This window comes from Ochotona princeps, chromosome 27 (assembly GCF_030435755.1).
Source record: "Ochotona princeps isolate mOchPri1 chromosome 27, mOchPri1.hap1, whole genome shotgun sequence".
NCBI lineage: Eukaryota > Metazoa > Chordata > Mammalia > Lagomorpha > Ochotonidae > Ochotona > Ochotona princeps.
Window position 1 is genome coordinate 21813589 of NC_080858.1, and position 18378 is coordinate 21831966.

The 18378-nt window shown below is 53.1% G+C and overlaps 2 protein-coding genes across 2 annotated transcripts; one reads left to right on the forward strand and one right to left on the reverse strand.

The window, feature by feature from the left end:
• The first annotated feature begins 22 nt into the window (after positions 1-22).
• TAPBPL (TAP binding protein like) lies at positions 23-9987 on the forward strand. Its single transcript, XM_004596456.2, has 7 exons — positions 23-423; positions 4428-4658; positions 4822-5094; positions 7231-7569; positions 8439-8741; positions 9725-9805; positions 9895-9987. Exons 1-7 carry the CDS (start codon positions 342-344, stop codon positions 9918-9920), a joined length of 1335 nt encoding a protein of 444 aa, XP_004596513.2. The 5' UTR covers positions 23-341; the 3' UTR covers positions 9921-9987.
• A 722-nt stretch (positions 9988-10709) lies between these two features.
• On the reverse strand, positions 10710-18378 carry VAMP1 (vesicle associated membrane protein 1). The gene is made up of 5 exons (XM_004596362.3): positions 18111-18378; positions 14829-14955; positions 14481-14639; positions 13263-13314; positions 10710-11383 (listed from the first exon to the last, which is right to left on the reverse strand). Exons 1-5 carry the CDS (start codon positions 18371-18373, stop codon positions 11115-11117), a joined length of 870 nt encoding a protein of 289 aa, XP_004596419.2. The 5' UTR covers positions 18374-18378; the 3' UTR covers positions 10710-11114.

The following is an 18378-nucleotide window of genomic DNA, read 5'->3' on the forward strand; positions in this document are numbered from 1 at the left end:
GTTCCATGTGTCCCTCCACCCCACTCCGCCCCGTTTCCAGGCTTCAATCACCATGGACGTTGGGTTGCGGGGAGCTCAAGGTAGCTGCAACACAGTCAAGCCTCGAGATGGTCTGCGGACTTGGGGAGCAAAGGTGGCGAGAAAGAGCAGGCAGCAGCTGCAAATGGCTTCGTCCAGAGGCACAGACGAGCTCAGAGCCACTTCCCTCTAAGTGAAAGTGAAAGAGAAGACAGCCGAGAGGCGCACGCAGCAGGCCGGCCACCCAAGGGGTGTTTGCTGTACCTCTGCTGATCCTGGGCCCTGCCAGCGTGGGCTCGGGGGGCGCAGAGGGAGCAGCCCCCATGCACGCGGAGGCGGAGGAGGCAGCAGCAGCGGGCTGCCTGCTCCTCTGCTTGGCTCTGTGCGGCGGCGCGGCAGAAACGGGTGAGTCGGAGAGAGAAGGCTCAAATAACCTCCCTCCCAGATCCCAGGAAGGCAATAGGCGCCAGCCATGGCTTCCAATCACCTTTGAATTCCGACGTGGGGGAGAGAGACTCGGCTGCTGGCAAAATGGGGAGCCAGGTGTGGGGGAGAATGGGCTGCCAGCTCCAGGCGGGCAGGCGAGTAGATTTAAAGGGCACCCTTCTCTTGGGGGTGGAGTGCTGGGGAAGCCGCTGGCCTGAAAGCAGACACCTTGCAGGAGCAGCCATGTCTCGGGCGGCAGCCGAGGTGGGGCAGGGGAGGTTGGCTATCTGTGGGCTTGCCAGGACACCTGAGACATGGCTGTGAGAGCCTTGGGCCTCTCTGGAGGGTGAGGTAGGGCAGCATTTGCTCAGGGACTTGTTTGAGGATCCCTGACTGAAGACAGAGAGTCTTTGATTCAATTGTTGGCGATCAGAGTAAAAGATGAAGGCAAATTAAAAATGAAATTCTACCATCTGCAACAGAATGGTCCCAAAGTGACCATTATGCTCAGTAAAATTAGTCAATCCCCAAAGGACAAATATCATATGTTCTCTCTGATGTCAGGCAACTTTCATGCAAATGTATGAGCAATGGATATAGATGTGGATATGTATATACATATGTGTGTATGTTTACATATATTCATCTGGAGGAACTGTATAAGAGAGACTAGCATACCAAGAAGTGAAAATACATTGCAGTATATGTCTCTACTCCCAAATAAAAGATGGACTCCCAATGAAACTTTAATATATCTTGACAATAGGATGCTGGACTTTCTACCATTGTCTATACCTACAATGTCCTGAAACACTTCACCAGCAGAATGATGGACTTGTGACTGCTGCTGAAGGATTATACTATTATAATAATATGAGAAAAAATAGTCGGGGGAGGGTGGAAAGGGAATCCCTGAGCTTGTGGAACTGTATCAGAAAAATAAATATTAAAAAAAAAAATTGCCTGGCATGGTGGCCTACTGGCTAAAGTCCTGGTCTTGCAAGCACCGGGATCCCTTATGGGTGCGGGTTTGTATCCCTGTGGCCCCGCTTCCCATCCAGTTCCCTGCTTGTGGCCTGGGAAGGCAGTCGAGGACAGCCTAAAGCCTTGGGACCCTGCACCCGCATGGGAGACCCAGAGAAAACTCCTGGCTCCTGAATTTGGATCGGCTCAGCTCTGACTGTTGCAGCCACTTGGGGAGTGAATCAACGGATGGAAGATCTTCCTCTCTGTCTCTCTTCCTCTCTGTATATCTACCTTTCCAATAAAATAAAATAAAATAAATCTTAAAATGATTCTGTAAGTTAGGGGATATATAAAGGAAATGTGCGGAGACTGATATGTTCAGACATGAAGACAAAGTGCTGGATGTCTCTGTGCAAGCAGACCAGAGATGGACTCCCAGTGAAAGAACTGAAACTATCCCAGCATAAGATGATGGACTCCCTGACAGTGTCCATGCCTACATTGTTGGGAAACACTTCAACAGCAGTACAGTGGACTTGCGACTAGTCATGAAGGACATCCATTGTAAAACTAAAGAGAAAATCAATGTGGGGAGGGGGGAGGGCATGGGCAATCCCAGAACCTATGGACCTATACCATCAAACAAAATAAAATACATTTTTAAAAAGAAATAAAGATAAAAATATAAAAACAAGTTTGAGAGGGCTGGTGCTGTGGGGAAGCAGGTAAAGCCACTGCCTGAAATTCTGGAATCCCATATGGTCACCACTTCATGTTCCTGTTCCTCCATTTCTGATCCAAATCCCTACTGATGACCAGCAGATGGCCAAGTACTTACACCCCTGTCACCTACACGGGTGACCCAAAGGAAGCTCCTGGCTTCAACCTGGCCGAGCTCTGGCTCTTGTGGCCATCAGGGGGAGTGAACCAGCAAATGGAAGATCTCTCTGTCTCTCCTTGTCTCTCTGTTAACATCAGAGTACCTGGACTCAGTTCATGGCTCTGGCTTGTGCACCTGATTTCCTGCTAGTATAGACCTTGGGAGACGGTGCACCTCATTTCCTGCTAGTATAGACCTAGGGCAGGCAGGCTCCTGCCACCCATGTGGGAGACCCAGGTTGAGTTCCTGGTTTTTGGCTTTGGCCTGGCCTTGGCCACTTGGGGAGTGAATCAACAGACAGGAGCTCTTCATTCTTTTTCTCTGTTTCTCTGCCTCTCAAATAATTCATTTTTTTAAAATATAAATGTAGTTTAAAAACAAGTTAAGTGTAAATTCTGGAGAGTTAGTAATCCACTCGCCCAAATAACCTATTCTCACACACTAACATCAAGTTTTAACACAAAGAATCTGCTGAATGTTTCCTATTCAGTAATGTACAATGTATCAATGTTTTTAAAAATGCCTAAATTGCAGGATTATTATGTTGGAAGTGCTGAACATTGTTCCTCCCACATAGTGAAAACTGAAAGCTTCAGGGGCCGGCACTGTGGGACAGCACGCTAATCCTCTGCCTGAAGCCCTAACATGGGTGCTGGTTTGTGTCCCAGTTGTTCCACTTCTGATCCAGCTCCCTGCTGGTGGCCTGGGAAGGCACTGGGAGATGGCCCAAAGCCTTGGGGCTCTTTGCCCATGTGGGAGACCTGGGAGAAACTCCTGACTTTAGATCAGCTCAACTCTGGCTGTTTCGACCATTTGGGGAGTGAACCAGTGGTTGGAAGATCTCTCTCTCTGTCTCTATAAATTTGCCTTTCACATAAAAATAACTGATAAAACTGACAGTTTCTTCTCACGTAAGAATAAAGGAACTTGTGTAAAACTGAAGCTGAGGATGATGATGATGACATTGGTAATAATAATAATGACTAGCAACATCTGTTGAGCCCATTTCTGCGGGCCAGCCCATTTCTGCGAGCCCATTTTAGTTATATACTGACCTTTTAAATTCTCATAATAGCTCTTCAAAATGCCCTCTTACAGGTGAGGGCTCTAAGGCACAGAGAGGTTAAGTATTGGTAGTTGGCATGTGTAAGTGGCAGAGCTGGGATTTGAGCTAAACAGCCTGGGTTTTAGTTTAGGGGAAACTAAAGTAGAGGTTTCTGAAGGCCACGCCCAGCAGTTATAAAAGTCTTCTAATATCAGGAGCGTGATGCTTTTGTTATCAGAATTTTACAAGTGATTTTGCCACAACTTTATCACATGCAGTAAAAGTGCTATTCAATAGAGCTCAGTATTCATTTAAGTGGTAAAGGTTAATTTGGTTAATTTCTTCTTACTTAAATGGAAATAATTTGTTTTTTAAAGAGATTTGTTTATTTTTATTTGAAAGGCAGACTGTCAAAGATAAAGAGAGACAAAGAGAGGAAGGTCTTCCATCTGCTGGTTCACTCCCTAAATGGCTACAATGACCAGAGCTCAGTCAATCCAATCAGGTCTCCCATGTGGGTGCAGGGTCCCAAGAACCATCCTCTACTGCCACCTTCCCAGGCCACAAGCAGGGAGCTGGAATGGAGCTGGAGTAGCCGGGACACAAACCAGTGCGCATACGGGATCCCAGAGCTTGCAGGAGGATGTTTAGCCAAATGAGCGATCACACCAGTACCCAAAAGAGAAACAATTTCTTCCGTTGGTTACAATAGGAGAGATTTTTTTTTAAATCATAAGATCCTAGAATATACTAATCCTTTTAGGTTTAGCACTTCAGACTGCTGAATAAACTTTTCTCCTTTGTAGAATTAACTAGCTAAAGTGTCGCTTCTTGTGCCCACCAGTGCAATGCTGCCCACAGTATTGCTTTTCAGTAAATCATTTTTCCTTAAAAAAAAAAAAAAATTAAGGCACATCCTAGGACTGGACCTAATCCATGCTCGGAGCAGCAAGTGCTTTCTGCCAAGCCAGTTGTGGGGTGACAGGAGCACAGAGGGGTTCTCGGGAAAACAACTCGGCTTCCTTGGGGACTCAGGACTCAGGGGATGGAGGCAGGCCCAGGGCACCTTCCACTCCACTCTGTTCCCTGCAGGGGCCCAGGCAGCAGAAAGCCAGTGGCGGGCAGTAGACGTGATCTTGGATTGCTTCCTGGCCATGGATGGTGGGCATCGCGGGGCATTTGCCAGCCCTGCCAACAAGGAGAGGGCCTTGCTTGTCCTGAAGCAGGTGCCAGTGCCGGAGGACAGCTCCCTGGAAGGCTTCACCGACTTCCAAGGGGATACGGTGGCCCAAGACGACCCCCGCGTTGTCTTCGAGGCCTCAGGTAAAAGCGTGTCATCCCTTGTCCTTAAAGTCCTTTTGGGCTCCCTCCCTTCCTCCAACCCCGGGACAGCCCAGTTCTGCTTTCTCCCACCCATACCTGCTTCCCACGGGCCCTGGCACTGTCAGTCCAACTTGACCTCTGCGGGCCACCCTTCCCCGTACAGTGGATCAGGTGCAGATTCCCCAGGCCGAGGCCTTGCTCCACGCCGACTGCAGTGACGCGGAGGTGACCTGTGAGATCTCCCGCTACGTCCTCCAGGCCAAACAAGAGGCACCTGCTGAAGAAGCAACTTGGTTCATCAGCAACGTGCAGGTGTCTGGAGGGGGCCCCAGTGTCTCTATGGTCATGAAGACCCTCGGAGATGCTAAGAGTGGGGCCAGCTGGCATCCCACTCTGAAACTACCCCTGAGCCCCCAGGGGACTGTACGGACCACAGGTGAGAGTGTGAAAGGAAGCATTCGTGTTCCTGTTTTTAAAATGGGGAGATGGAGGAAAGGAGGAGGAGGTCCACTTGCATCCATATCGTTCACCTCAGGGGACTCTCAGGCCTAGGTCCTTCCTTCCTTCCTGGAAACCCCTGAGTCCAGAGCAGGAAGACGCTGGGAAGCTGGCAACACCGGGCAGTACAGGCACAAAAGCAGTTCTTCTCTCCCAGTGCAGGTCCTTGAGACATGGGAAACTGGGACATGATGGCAGGCTTCCCCAGGGTCTGCCCATCCAAAAAGGGACAATCAGGTCCAGAGATAATGAGGGGATCTGCCTGCATCCCCATGGAAAGCCCCCAGAACCCTCTAACCTTCCTGGGACCCAAGCTCTGCTCATCCCACCACATCAGAGAAGAGGGGGCCTCATGTGTGTCCAGTGGCTCTCATGGGCCCAGCCGGGTTAGGGATTTCCCCTTTTCTGCTATGGGGATTTTTCAACCCTACCAAACAGGTGGCAGGGCGTGCGGATTGGCCTGGTGGCTAAGGCGCACACTTCCCACCGTGGGAGCACCTGAGTTCACTTCTCAGCTCTTAGTTCTCCCACTCCTGCCTCTCACTGCCACTACCATGGACCCCAGGGAGCAGGGGCAATGCCCCAAGGAACTGGATTCCCGCCCACTTCCTCCCTACGTGGGACAGCTGGATGTTGTACCCAGTTTCCAGCTCCAGGATGCAGCTCCAGCTGTAGCCTGGTCCCGGACATTGTGGGCACCTGGAGAGCGAACCAGTGGCTGGAAGCTCCCTACCCAAAACCCAACCAATGAGAAAACTCTGAAGGCCCATTTATTTGAACTCAATTGTTACGACCACAGCACATGGTCTCCGCCCCTCCCTGAAGTGAGAACTTGCAGACGGCAGAGCTTCAGCTGAAACACTCCTGAGGCTAGCAGCTGTTAGTGCAGGGGCAAGGACCAGGACACAGTCCTTCTAAGTAACACACTGAGATCCCTACAGAGGCAAACCAAGGTGGGGAGTGAGCTGCTGACAGTGCACACAGAATGGGGTGCAGCGCAGAAAGACTCGGAGGACAATAATCAGATCCACTGAAAAACCCCAGCCCCTCGCCCGGGCAGCTGTGAACAGCACTGGTGATGACATGCCCCGCCAAGGCACACACTCCCACCACATGTCTTGCTGCACTACGGGTCACCACTAAACGCACACAACACGACTCCTAGGTGTCCAGGCCACATTCAGAGCTCCCCAGCTGTCCCAGGAACAGTCTTTAGTTTCCTTTTTCCTTCTCTAACCCCCAGGATTCCAAGAAGGATTGTGCAAACTACGTCCGACTGTCTTGTCTCCTTATTTTGATCTAAAGTCACCTATTCATTGACATTTTTGAAGAGTCCTGGCCAGCTGTCTTGCACGGTTACCCGCCATCGGTATTGGGCTGATTGCCTTCTGCACAATTCACTGGGTTAAGTGTGCAGGGCTCAAATCCTGCTGCTGTGTGCTTGGTCTTCACAGCAGGCTCACGTGAGCAGCTGAGCATGGCAGCACCTGGTGCCCGTGTGATTTCCTAGCGAGGGATCCATAGCTCTCATCACACTGCCTAAAGCATAAGCAACTCTAATATGGTTAAAGATCACCAAGTATGCCATGCTGCCTTTCCAAAAGGCTACTTCATTTCCTTGATATTTATTTGAAAGGCAGAGTGGCAGAGTGGCAGAGAGAATCTTCCATGCATTGGTTCATTCCCCAAATGGCTGCAATAGCCCAGGGTGGCCCAGACTAATAAAGTCAACAAGCTGGCATTCCCTCTGGGTCTCCCACGTGGGTGGCAGGGCCCCAAGTGCTTGAACCACCTTGCAGTGCTTTCCTAGGTGCATTAACAGGGAAGCAAAGCAGGTGGGATTCAACCTGATGCTCATACAGGATGCTGGTATCACAGTTAGCAGCTTAACTCACTGTTCCACAACACTGGCCCCAGAGTCCTATTTCTTTGTGGTTTCATCTGCTGGAAAATTAGTTCAATGGGAACTCACTGTCCAGGAAAGAAAAAGGGGGCAGGAGTCACAGGTTGAGACCACATAACCAAGGCTTCAACAAGGAAGCAGCCCGCCCACCACCTCTTTTTCTCTCTGCAGTGGAATTCCAGGTGACAACACAGACCCAATCCCTGACTGCCTCGCTGGGGTCCTCAGTCTCCTTGCACTGTGGCTTTTCCATGGCACCAGGTTTAGATCTCATCAGCGTGGACTGGCGGCAACAGCATCAGGGCAGAGGCCAACAGGTGTACAGCTGGACCTCAGGAAAGGACCAGGCCAAGCGGCAGGGAGCTACCCTGGATCCAGACCAGCTGCACATGGCCAGGAACGCCTCCCTCACTCTACCAGGGCTCACTGTCAAGGACGAGGGGGTCCACATTTGCCAGATCACCACCTCACGGTACCAGGCGCAACAAATCATCCAGCTCAACATCCAAGGTGAGGCCAGGACTCAGCCATCCTGGAGTGAGGGGGAAGGGAGAAGCCCACTGAGTGCATTCTTCCAGATGGGGATCTGAACAGACTGCATTCCTAGATGCCATCATCCTAGAAGAGCAGGTTCCATCAGATAAGGGCCTGCTGGGCTCCAAGATGTCTCCATCACATGTCCAGGCCATGATCTTTTTTTTTTTTTAAGATTTATTTATTTATTATTGAAAAGTCAGATATACAGAGAGGAGAGACAGAAATATCTTTCGTTCATTGATTCACCCTCCAAGTGGCCCCAATAGCTAGAGCTGTGCCGATCCAAAGCTAGGAGCCTCTTCCAGGTCTCCCACCTGGGTGCAAAGTCCCAAGGCTTTGGGCCATCCTTGACTGCCTTCCCAGGCCACAAGCAGGGAGCTGGATGGGAAGTGGAATTGCTGGGATTAGAACCAGTGCCCATAAGGGATTCCAGCATGTGCAAGACAAGGACCTTAGCTGCTAGGCTACAGTGCCAGGTCCCAGCCCATGATCTTACTGTCATGCCCTAACTGGCCATTTCCAGCCACCCTTGCCATTTTGGGTTATATTCAAAGCAAGAACAGTAGCCAGCCTGGGAGGAGTGGCGAGAGTGGTTCCAACCGGGAGTCACTGATAAGTCTTCATGTTGGGACAAGCAGCCAACGCGTATCTTTACTGTTTCCTGCTCCTGAAAACGCACCCCACTTACACCCTGCATCCAGGGAAACCCCCTCACGCCCACCCCTTGGGAGGAGACTTCAGCCTCCACAACCGACTGCCACTCCCAGTGGATAAACACAACTCGTCTTCCTGCCTCCCCGAGCTGGATCCCCCTGGAGTCTGATTCCGCGTTCTTCCTTCAGCTTCCCCCAAGGTACAACTGAGCTTGATCAGCAGAGCCCTGCCACCCACTCTGGTGTGTCACATCGTTGGCTATTACCCTCTGAATGTGGCCGTGACGTGGACCCGCGAGGAGCCGGGTGGAGCCCCTAGACAAGTCTCCGGGGCCTCCTTCTCCAACCTCAGGCAGAGTTTGGCAGGCACCTTTGCCATCTCCTCCTCCCTCGTGGCAGAACCCGGCCCTGCAGGCGCCACGTACACCTGCCAGGTCATCCACAGCTCTCTGGAGGAGCCACTTGCGGCTAGCACCTGGGTTCCCCCATCAGGTACACTGGGACCATCCTTTCCCGGCTCCTGCACTTGGGCTTGTGGCTCTCCTGCCTCTCGCTTATCTCGGCCTTGTTCTGCTGTCCTAATGCATGCTGGTCAGTCCCAGTTCCTTCATGCTGCCGCCTCTGCTCCTGACAGCTTCCCCTCTTCCCCCTCCAGCCCCTGCGGCTTCACCACACCCTGACCTCTGGGGTCCCAGGCAACACCTGCAGGGCTGGAGGTCAAGTTGAAGGAATTCCTGGGGCTGAGGGTCCAGCCAGAGAGACAGAATACGGAGCAAGGCAGGGACAATGACTGGGAGGAGGCATCTGAGTTGACCTTTTGGCATAATTCCAGAACAGCAAAGAACCCAGCTGCACCACAGGCAAGGGTATATGGGGGAAGGAGAAAGTGGCTTTGGAATGTCAGAGGTGATGACATTTATGGAGCAAGTTCACGTTCAGACACTGCACAGGCAACTTTAGGTGCTGCAAATTCCCTTCTACAGTGAACTAGCCTTCGCAGAAGTTACATAATCTGCCCACAGCTACCTCCCAAGAAGAGGTGAAGAAGAAAATACAACCAACAGGCCACCAGCTGTTGCTTACAGGATTGCAGGCTGTCCCAGCTGGAAGTCCCAAAACACTGCTGGGAGATTTTAAACGGAGAAGAATCTGCACCCCCAAGCGCAGACAGCTGGGGTTGGGGGGTGGTCACCACACCCTACTGGGCTGCTCCTTAGCTTGCAAGGCTCTCCAACACAGGGTTTGTCTCCCCGCTCACACCACTGCCCCTGGTTTACAAAACTCTCCACAACAAATCAAACCAAAATCTGTGCTGCAAAGTAGTTTGCAGAAGCGTGTGCCGAGGTGGGCAGAGGTGGGCAGAGGCAGAGGCTGCTGTGTGAACACCGGCGACCCCACACAAGGACCCACATGCAGCTTGGGGAAGGCTCTCGGGTGAGGTGATGGATCGCTGTTTACACTGCTCTCACCTCCAGAGCAGAGAACCTCTGGATTCCTCATCGCCAGCAGCCTCTTCCTCCTTGCACTGCTGTTCCTGGGTCTTCAGAGATGGCAGGGTAAGAGTGGAGCCACCCTCAGCCCTGGTAGAAGCCAGCCCCTGCAGCCCCTGCCCAGAACCCATTTTGTTCTGTTTTCTCCCTGCCAGCTCAACGAGATCTGCCAAGACCCTGAGGCACTCTCAGCAGCCGCTTTCCTGCCTCAGAGATAACGGAAAGGACTCTGCGGAGCCAAGAAATGTATGCAGGTGGCATACGCTCCGTGTAGGCCTCCCTGCCTTGCTTCGCTGCATGCCCTGAGCCGCTGCACCACGGGAGAGAATGGGAAGAGGTGAGGGCGCAACAGGAAGGCTGCACATCTGGTGCAGGCTAACACCAAAGCACCAGCTTGGAGGGTGCATGGGGTTGGGAGGATGGCAGGAAAAGACACAGGAAGGAATCAAGAAAGGCCCAAGTGAGGAGAGAGGGACGAGGGGCGGACCACCACTCTCAGACTCTGTGCAAATAAAAGCCAATGTGTCCTGGGAGGCAACGCTCTGCCACTTTGTCTTCCTACACAGGGTCACCACGGAGCCCTGTCCCCAGTCCTGGCTACCCCAGCTGGCCAAGTGCTCAAGGTGGAACGCAGCAGCCCTCATAGGCAACCTCAGGGGTTCCACCTCAGTGGAACTCAATAAGGCAGCCATGCAGGAGCACCAATCACGGGAGAAGGTGGTGTTCACCAGCTTCTTCTGGGCACATCCCCTGCATGACAGGGAGCCCCAGGACCCAGAAAGGAGAAGGGCAGAGGCCCAGGAACCCATACAGTTGTTTGCCAGTGTGGGCCCACTCAGCTTCCTGTCAGTACTTCCTCCCCTCAACTCCACCCCCGCCCAAGCACCTGCAAGAGCGGGGCTGCTTCAGGTACAAACCCACCAAGACTGTCGGGCACAACGAACCCCAGCCCTTCTGGTCTTGAGTTACATCTGGGTACTAGAAAGAAATGACACTCCCCAGACCACAATTTAGTTGGTTTAATGGTAGGAACCTGTATTTTTTTTTTTTTTTTGGCCTTTGTTTTCAGAATACATGAAATCGGTAAATATGCCACATGCCTTTGGCAGAAGTACAGCTGTTATTACTCTCTACAAGTATGAGATTGGGGTAGGAAAACAGACAGAGGTGATGACAGACACACAGTGGACACCCCACATCATCTCATGGCAAACCGAGGAAGGGGATGTGGGAAGCTCAGCTTCATTTGACTGCCAAGTCCAGGGTTCAGCTGCATATTTGCTCATGCACATGGACGGTGGGAAGGAGACAGCAACGACACAGAAGAGGGTCCAGGGTGGGGTAGGGTGAGAAAGAAAAGCAGGAGGGCTAACAGTCACCCCCCAGAACATATACCCAACTGTATCTGGTGAGCCTCAGGGGGATGGAAACCCAGAAAATACTTCCCATGGGGGGGATAGGGCTGGGGGGCCAAGAGGGCAGATTTGCTCCAGGCTTGGGCCTCAGCGAGGACAGTGGTGTGGTTCTTCTCCAGCGGTGACCCCTGCACTAGGGCCAGGAGGAGCCCGGAGGAGAGTGGAGGCCTTCCAGGGGCACCGCTGGGAGGGTACACTGACTGCTTGCTTCCAGCTCTTCGGTCCCGCCCTGGGGGCAGGACGAAAAGAATGTGGGAGATTGAGGGCGAAAAGGAAAGGGAAGATGGTTTGGCACAATGAAATGCTGCTGCATGGAACATGGGCCCAGCACGGCCTCAGCCTCTTTCTGCCTGCTGACTGGGGGACAGAGGAACTCAAGGGCTTTGGGGACGCCTCTTCGTGTCCCCAGCTGGCCCTTCTCCCCACCAACCCCATGTGACATGATAGGACATCCTTGCCTGAAGCTTAGCCATGACCCTCAGGGTGATGGAGGGGATCCCACTCTTGGGCTCCACTGTCTGTGCACACAAACCACGCAAGGGTGAGGAAGGGAGAGAGGGTGGCACTCTGAAGCGGAAGAGATGGGGTTCAGGAGGGGAGACGGAACAAGAGGTGGCTCCAGACCACAGGGCCCCACGACAGGCCAGTCATATACACAGCATACCTGCTGGACTTCTCCATGGCCTCAAGGTCAGCCAGGGCTGGGCAAGGAGATGAAAGAAGCCTGGACAAAGGGCTCCCGTGGGGGTCCAGGGATCAGGTCCTTTCTAATGGACTCAGCTTTCTTCATCAGGAGCAAGGCCTGAATGGGACCTTCCTTCACACAATAAGGCCACAGGCTGAGCATTCTCCACTGAGGCCCCCTCCTCACCACTTCTGTATAACCAACAGCCTTTCCCTTGGCCATGAATGGAAGCCAATCAAAGGCCTCACACTTCCACTAAGATGCCCTCACGCACAACGCCAAATGCTGCCGATCATGAAACAGGAGCCAGCTCCTCCTGGCTCGCAGTGGTAGAACTGCATCTATGGAGTCCTAGGTTTGTCAAAATCACTGAGTGTTCTCCAGACCAATACAGAACAACCACGAAAGGCTGTACGAAATCCCCAGAGATTTCGAAAACCTTGAACTCGCAGTTTAGGAAGAACTGCAAACAACAGTCTATATTACTTGAGGTGGAATGGGACTTGGACCAATCCCCAGGGCCCGCGTCAGGCCTGGTATTGAAGAAAAGCTCCAGCTGACCACGGCAGCACCAATCACGCTGCAGGAGACACCACAGGCACCAACAACCTTCTCCTCACCTGACTGTTGGCAACCACTTGGAGACACTGCACCACAGCCACTCCCCTCCCCTTCCCATGGCCTCCAATTTGCTTTTGGCTTTGGGGGAACTTAAGTAAAAAGATAAGGGTGAGGGAGGAGGCACCAGCTGTCACTTCTCAGGTGGTCCCTTAGACACTGCGCCCCCCAGCAGCATTTCTAGTGTGGAGGGAAACGGAGCAAATGGACGCAAACGAAAAGGAGAAGTGGGTGATGGAGAAGCCTGGGCTGGGATGGGGAGGACCAATGAGGATGCTGTTTGAGAGAGCGGACAAACAGAGGAGGAGGAGGAGGGCATGAGTTTGGAAGGCGATGGAGAACAGGGGAGGGTGGCACATTCTCAAGTAAAAAAGTAGACTGCACACAGGAATCAGGAAATCCCGGAAGGAAGAGAGAGAGAGACAGGAGAAAACAAGAGGGTAAATTACGTCACGGTACCAGACAAATTACGTCAAGTTACCAGTCTTTCAGGTGCAAGGTGCCCCACGCCCAAAGTCACCCTCTGACCCCAGCCAGTGACAAATAACAGAGCCCCACTTCCCCGGGCAGGAGGGAACCTTCTCCCCACAGAACTCTATAAGGAGAAGGCGTGTCCATCCATGGAGACCCAAGTCTCGACCCCTGTGCCCTCCCGAACCAGGTGATGATACCCCCAGCAGCCGTCTCCATACCTCGGTCTGAGCAGCCCCACTCCCCAGGCAGGCAGGCAGGCAGGCAGGGCTGGGGGACGGCGCCAGGACCTTCCCACCTCTTCACCCCCATGAGCAACCTCAGCGATACTTACTTACAATAACTACCACGATGATGGCACAGATAGCTCCCAGCATGATCATCATCTGAAGAAACAGAGGAGAGGGAGAAACCAGTGAGCCTTGGCCTCGAGGGGAACAGAGAGGACCAGGACTAGGGCCAAACCTCTTCCCCATCCGTGGGACGGAAGGAGTTACCCCCCAACACACAGGAGGTGCAGCGGCCCGAACCCTCTGCTTCCCCTGGGCTCACAATCCCAGCGTCACATCTGCGGTTAAACAAACAAAAATGGGAGGAGTGGGTACCACCAACATTAGCACCAGCTCCTGTCCGTTTCTTCACTTCCAATGCAGCTCTGTGCTAATGGCATAGGAAAAACAGTGAAAGGTGAGCCAAGTGTCTGGGCCCCGCCACCCATGTGGGAGACCCAGATGAAGCTCTTAGCTTTAACACAGCTCACCCATGACCACTGTAAGCCACCTGAGGAGTGAACTAGTGAATGGAAACTCTCCCTTTTTCTCTGTGTAACTACCTTTCAAGTAAATAAAACCTCCACAAATGTTTTTAATTGTACGTACTAAGACCACTGTGATAATTTGATAATGTACACAATGTATAATGAATAAAACAGGGTAATTAGCATTTATTTCCCTTTAAACAATTACCATTTCTTCGTATAATATGCTGTTGTGAACTACTGTCACTCTGCCATGCTGTAGGACATGACAGCCTACTCCTAGCTGATTGCAACTTTTCACAAACTTTATGGGATCTGCAGCTGGCTTCTTCTCACAGCTCTGACTGCCTGGGATCTTTGAAAGGAATTCCAATGGAGACACAGACTTCAGATCTCTAGTTTATTGCTTCAGGTTGCCATTGTGAAACTTTCAATTCATTCCCCAAAGCTGCATGTATTTAAAATGTGTGTGTGTGTGTGTGTGTGTGTGTGTGTAAACCTGTAGCACAGGCCAGCTGTAATAAACATTTGTGCTGGAGACTTCTTTGAGCCATCTCCAAGCCGGGGAGTTTGCTTTCTCCCATCAGCGGGTCTGAGCACTCTCGCCTCCTCTGGTGGCTGTGCTGGGGTACTGCAGCCCAAGTGGGCAGCTCCCCGGCATTTCATCCCCAGAACAGCGCAGGGCGGTGGAGCCGTGCCATTGAAAGGCAGAAAGGTGGAAGGCTGACAATTTTCTTGCCTTTGAAAACAAGAGGAGGCCCAGAAAAAGAAGGGACTGAAGATGAGAAAATTCACCTTGCAGTTTTTCCACCAATACTTCCTCTTGAGCTTGGCGGCACTGCTCTCAAACTGGGATGCGCCTGCCTGCAAGGCGTCGGCTCGGTCATCCAGCTCCGACAGTTTCTGGTCCCTCTCCAGAACCTTGTCCACATTCACACGCATGATGTCCACCACCTGTGGGGGGGTCGCACACACGAAACTGCTAAGCTCCCCACCAGAAACAAGTAGGGGGGGGGGGACAATGTCACCAGGACAGATGGCCCCGGACACTTACAAGGAATGCAGGACTGCCCAGGGCCTGAAGCCACCAGCTTGAGTCACCCTCGCCTTTGGAACCTCCCAGAGAAAAAGCTGTCCACCCACCTCCTCCACTTGGGCCTGTGTTTGCTGTAGTCGTCGGTTACTGGTCATGTTGGGAGGAGGGCCAGGGGGACCCCCACCTGGGGCGGCCCCTTCTGTCCCTTCGGCGGGCGGCTGTGCTGGAGCTGACCTGTGGAGAGCAACGGGCAGAGACCCCAAAATAAGCAAGACACGAAAGGAGTTACTGGTGTTCTCACCCCACGCCTCCAAGGCAATTATGATTCCAAGAAGCCAGAGATAGGTAGGATGGCTCAGTGGCTGAAGTCCTCGCCTGGCATGCACTGGATCCCATGAGAGCACCAGTTCATGTCCCGGCTGCTCCACTGTCCATCCAGCTCTCTGCTTGTGGCCTGGGAAAGCAGTGAAGCATGGCCCAAAAGCCTTGGGTCCCTACATTACACCTTTTGGGAGACCCAGAAGAAGCTCCTGGCTTCAGACTGGCTCAGCTCTGGCTGTTGCAGGTATTTGGGGAGTGAGCCAATGGAAGGAAGAACTTTCTGACTCTTCTTCTCTCTGCAAATTTGCCTTTCCAGTAAAAAGAAATGAATCTCAATAAAGCAGTGAGAGACGAACATCCTGTAACAACACTTGGAATGGGTCTAGGAACACCTAGAGATCTCCTCTAGGCCCATCCTGTGACCCAAACTCAAACCCATCCTTTGGCACTACAGCCCTGAGAACGAAGCTTCCAGCCTCAGCTGGGATGGCATGTCCCTGGCCATCAGAAGTCCTTCACCTGCTGCATGCTGGGAAAACCCAGTAGAGCACAGGATAACTTCACAGGCAAGAGCAGCTCACGGGAACAAGGCTACGCAAGGCTCGACTGTGAGAGGAAGGGGGAGCTGGCAGACTCCACGCTCAGGGCACCAGCCCCTGCTTGTTCTTCACCCACAGATGAGCCCCCTGGGCCTGCCAGGACGACTACTTGGAGAATCCCCAAAAGCAAAGGCTGCGGAGCAGGCCCAAGTCAGGACTGTCGGCTCACGCCGCTGCTGCTGCGGCTGCTGCCGGCAGGGAGGAGCAGGGATTCGCTTAGAATCTAGGAGCCCAAAGTAATCCCATTAGTTCTGGAAACCATTCCAAGAGCTTAGACAGGAAACAGAAAGGCCAGAAATAGTCCTGCAGGTACATGCCGCATGGAGATCCCATTCTTGCCTTTCCCTGATTTGGCAGGATCCTGGAAGACTGGCCTAGTTCCTGAGGTTCCCAAAAGAAATTCTAGTTTATTCTGTTCCCCTCCTGAAGACTGTCCTTTCATTCAGTACCACTCAGGGCCAGGAGAACTCAGCCTCCAAAGATTAGGATGGGTCCTCTACAATGGCTCAATTGGCCAATCCTCCCCTTGCAAGTGCCAGCATCTCATATGACCATCAGTGTCCCAGCTGCTCCATTTCCCATCCAGCTTGTGGCCTGGGAAAGTAGTGAAGGAAGGCCCAAAGCCTTGGGACCCTGCATCCATGTGGGGGACCCGGAAGAAACACCCGGCTTTGGATTAGCTCAGCCCTGGCTGTTGCGGCTACTTGGGGAATGAGCCAGTGGACAGAGATCTTTCTGACTCTCCTCTCTGCAAATCTGCCTTTCCAATGAAAATAAACAAATCCTAACAAAAAAAAAACCCAACCTATGATGGGCTCTTCACGCTAAATTCCCTTTCCATGTCCCCATACGTGGAGGCCAAGTTTACCTCCCAAATAATTCTCAGCAGTCTAAGCCAAGGCAACAGACTTCCCTCCGGAAGAGGATCCCAGGCAGGGCAGAGACCTCTCCAGGTCGCTGCAGAAAGGAAACTGCCAGAAGAATCTTTCCGACCAAACGGGGACCTTCTAAAACACACAGGGGTCCTCCCAAAAGTTTGAGAGAAGTAGAAATAAAAGTTGAGGTTGACGTAAAAACGAAAAAAAAATTCATGCAGATTTTTATTATAATATGCATTTTCCATGACCTTTCTGAAGCCTTCATCTATTTCATAGTCGTAAAAACTCGCGAGCAATGGCATTAGCACACCACCCCCAAAAGCAAGCTGCCAGGCGAGTCCCAGAGAGGCAGTGTGGCTGTGGGCTGAGGTTCCTCTCCTTCACTCAGTGAGTGTCCTGAGAGACGCCACCATGACACCCCACTCATCCCCACTTCAGGAATATGTTTTCCCCCAAGGCCCAAGGAAGGAAAAGACACTCAGCCCAGGCAGAAGGGCAATGGGGGAAGGGAAAAGATGCTGGGCTTCTTCTGAGCTAGCTAAGCAATCTGGCTGCAAACGGAAGGCAGAAAATCCAATGAGCAGGTAGCAGTCACCACTGGCGGCCATCCAGGACAGTGGCACCAATGACAAGATTAAGGTCAGGGGCCTCGTGATGCCCTGCCAGCCACCTCACCCTCTCCCCCTCCAGCCAGCCATCCTACATGGACATCCTGTGGAACCCACCCACCCGATGAAAACGGCTCAAGTCCAAAAGGCACAGAAGAGCAGCCACGTGCACACCACCAAACGCAGAAGGGTGAGTTGCTTCTACAGCATTTGGGCTGCTCATTTCACTTGCTGCTACTGGTGGGGAGTTGGCCACAAGAGGAAGATCCTCCAGTGAAGAAGTGGGACGTCAGAGAGAAACTTTGCCTCTTCAGCATGCTACATTGGGGTCGCCACAGTCCTCCCTCGGGGGATGCTGGCAGAAGGGGGTGAGGCTGCGTCGGAACCTAGACTGTGCATGTTGGAGGCAGGGACAAGGCTGAGCCCTCCCTGTCTCTCCCAGATACTTGGCGAAGAACCTCCAACTGGATGGCCTTGGGAGAGACGCTGTGTGACATCCCGTGCCCCTGCCCCTCCAGTCCCTCTGGGTGGCACACCTGGCGCCAGGGACCTGACAGGGAAGTGTCTGGAGTTTGTTGCTCACTGCCACCACCCAGGTGGGCACACACCTCCCACCTTGGGTGAGGGGCGCACACCGAGTGCCTCCCCCAGCAAGTGCACCTGACCACCGCAGCGGGCCTTGGAGGTCCCGTCGTGGCTGTCCCCAGGCCCCGGTTCAGCCTCTCCCAGCCTCCCGTTACACGGGAGACCAGAAAGAGGCTCCATGCAGACGAGGAAAGGCTGCCATGAACGGGGGGCCCCTTGAGCCCCCTGCGGGCCGCTGGCTGCGGCTGGTGCGGGAATGGCCCGGTCTGGGGGTGGTGGAGGTTCCCCCGCGTCGCCGCAGCTGCTGCAATGCGCCATTTTCCGTCCCGCAGAGTCGGGCGCCGGGCGCGAGAGTCCGCAAGGAGGCCTCGAGCCCCCGACCTCGGAGACCAACTCACATTTTTCTGACGGAGACAGGGAGGGTCGGCCTCCTCTTCGGAAGCTGCGACGAGACACCGGGCGGTGGGACGCTGCGGCTGAACCGGACGGAACCTCCGAGCTCCGCCTCTCGCTGACCACCCGGAGCTCTAGTCGCGCTGAAACGGACTGCAGCTGCCGCGCCAGCAGCGTCTTTATTAAGTGCTGACCACGCCTCCCAGCTAACATTGACAACCCCGGGGACCAATCGACGCACAGAACCATCTTTGGAAGGCGGGGACATATGTG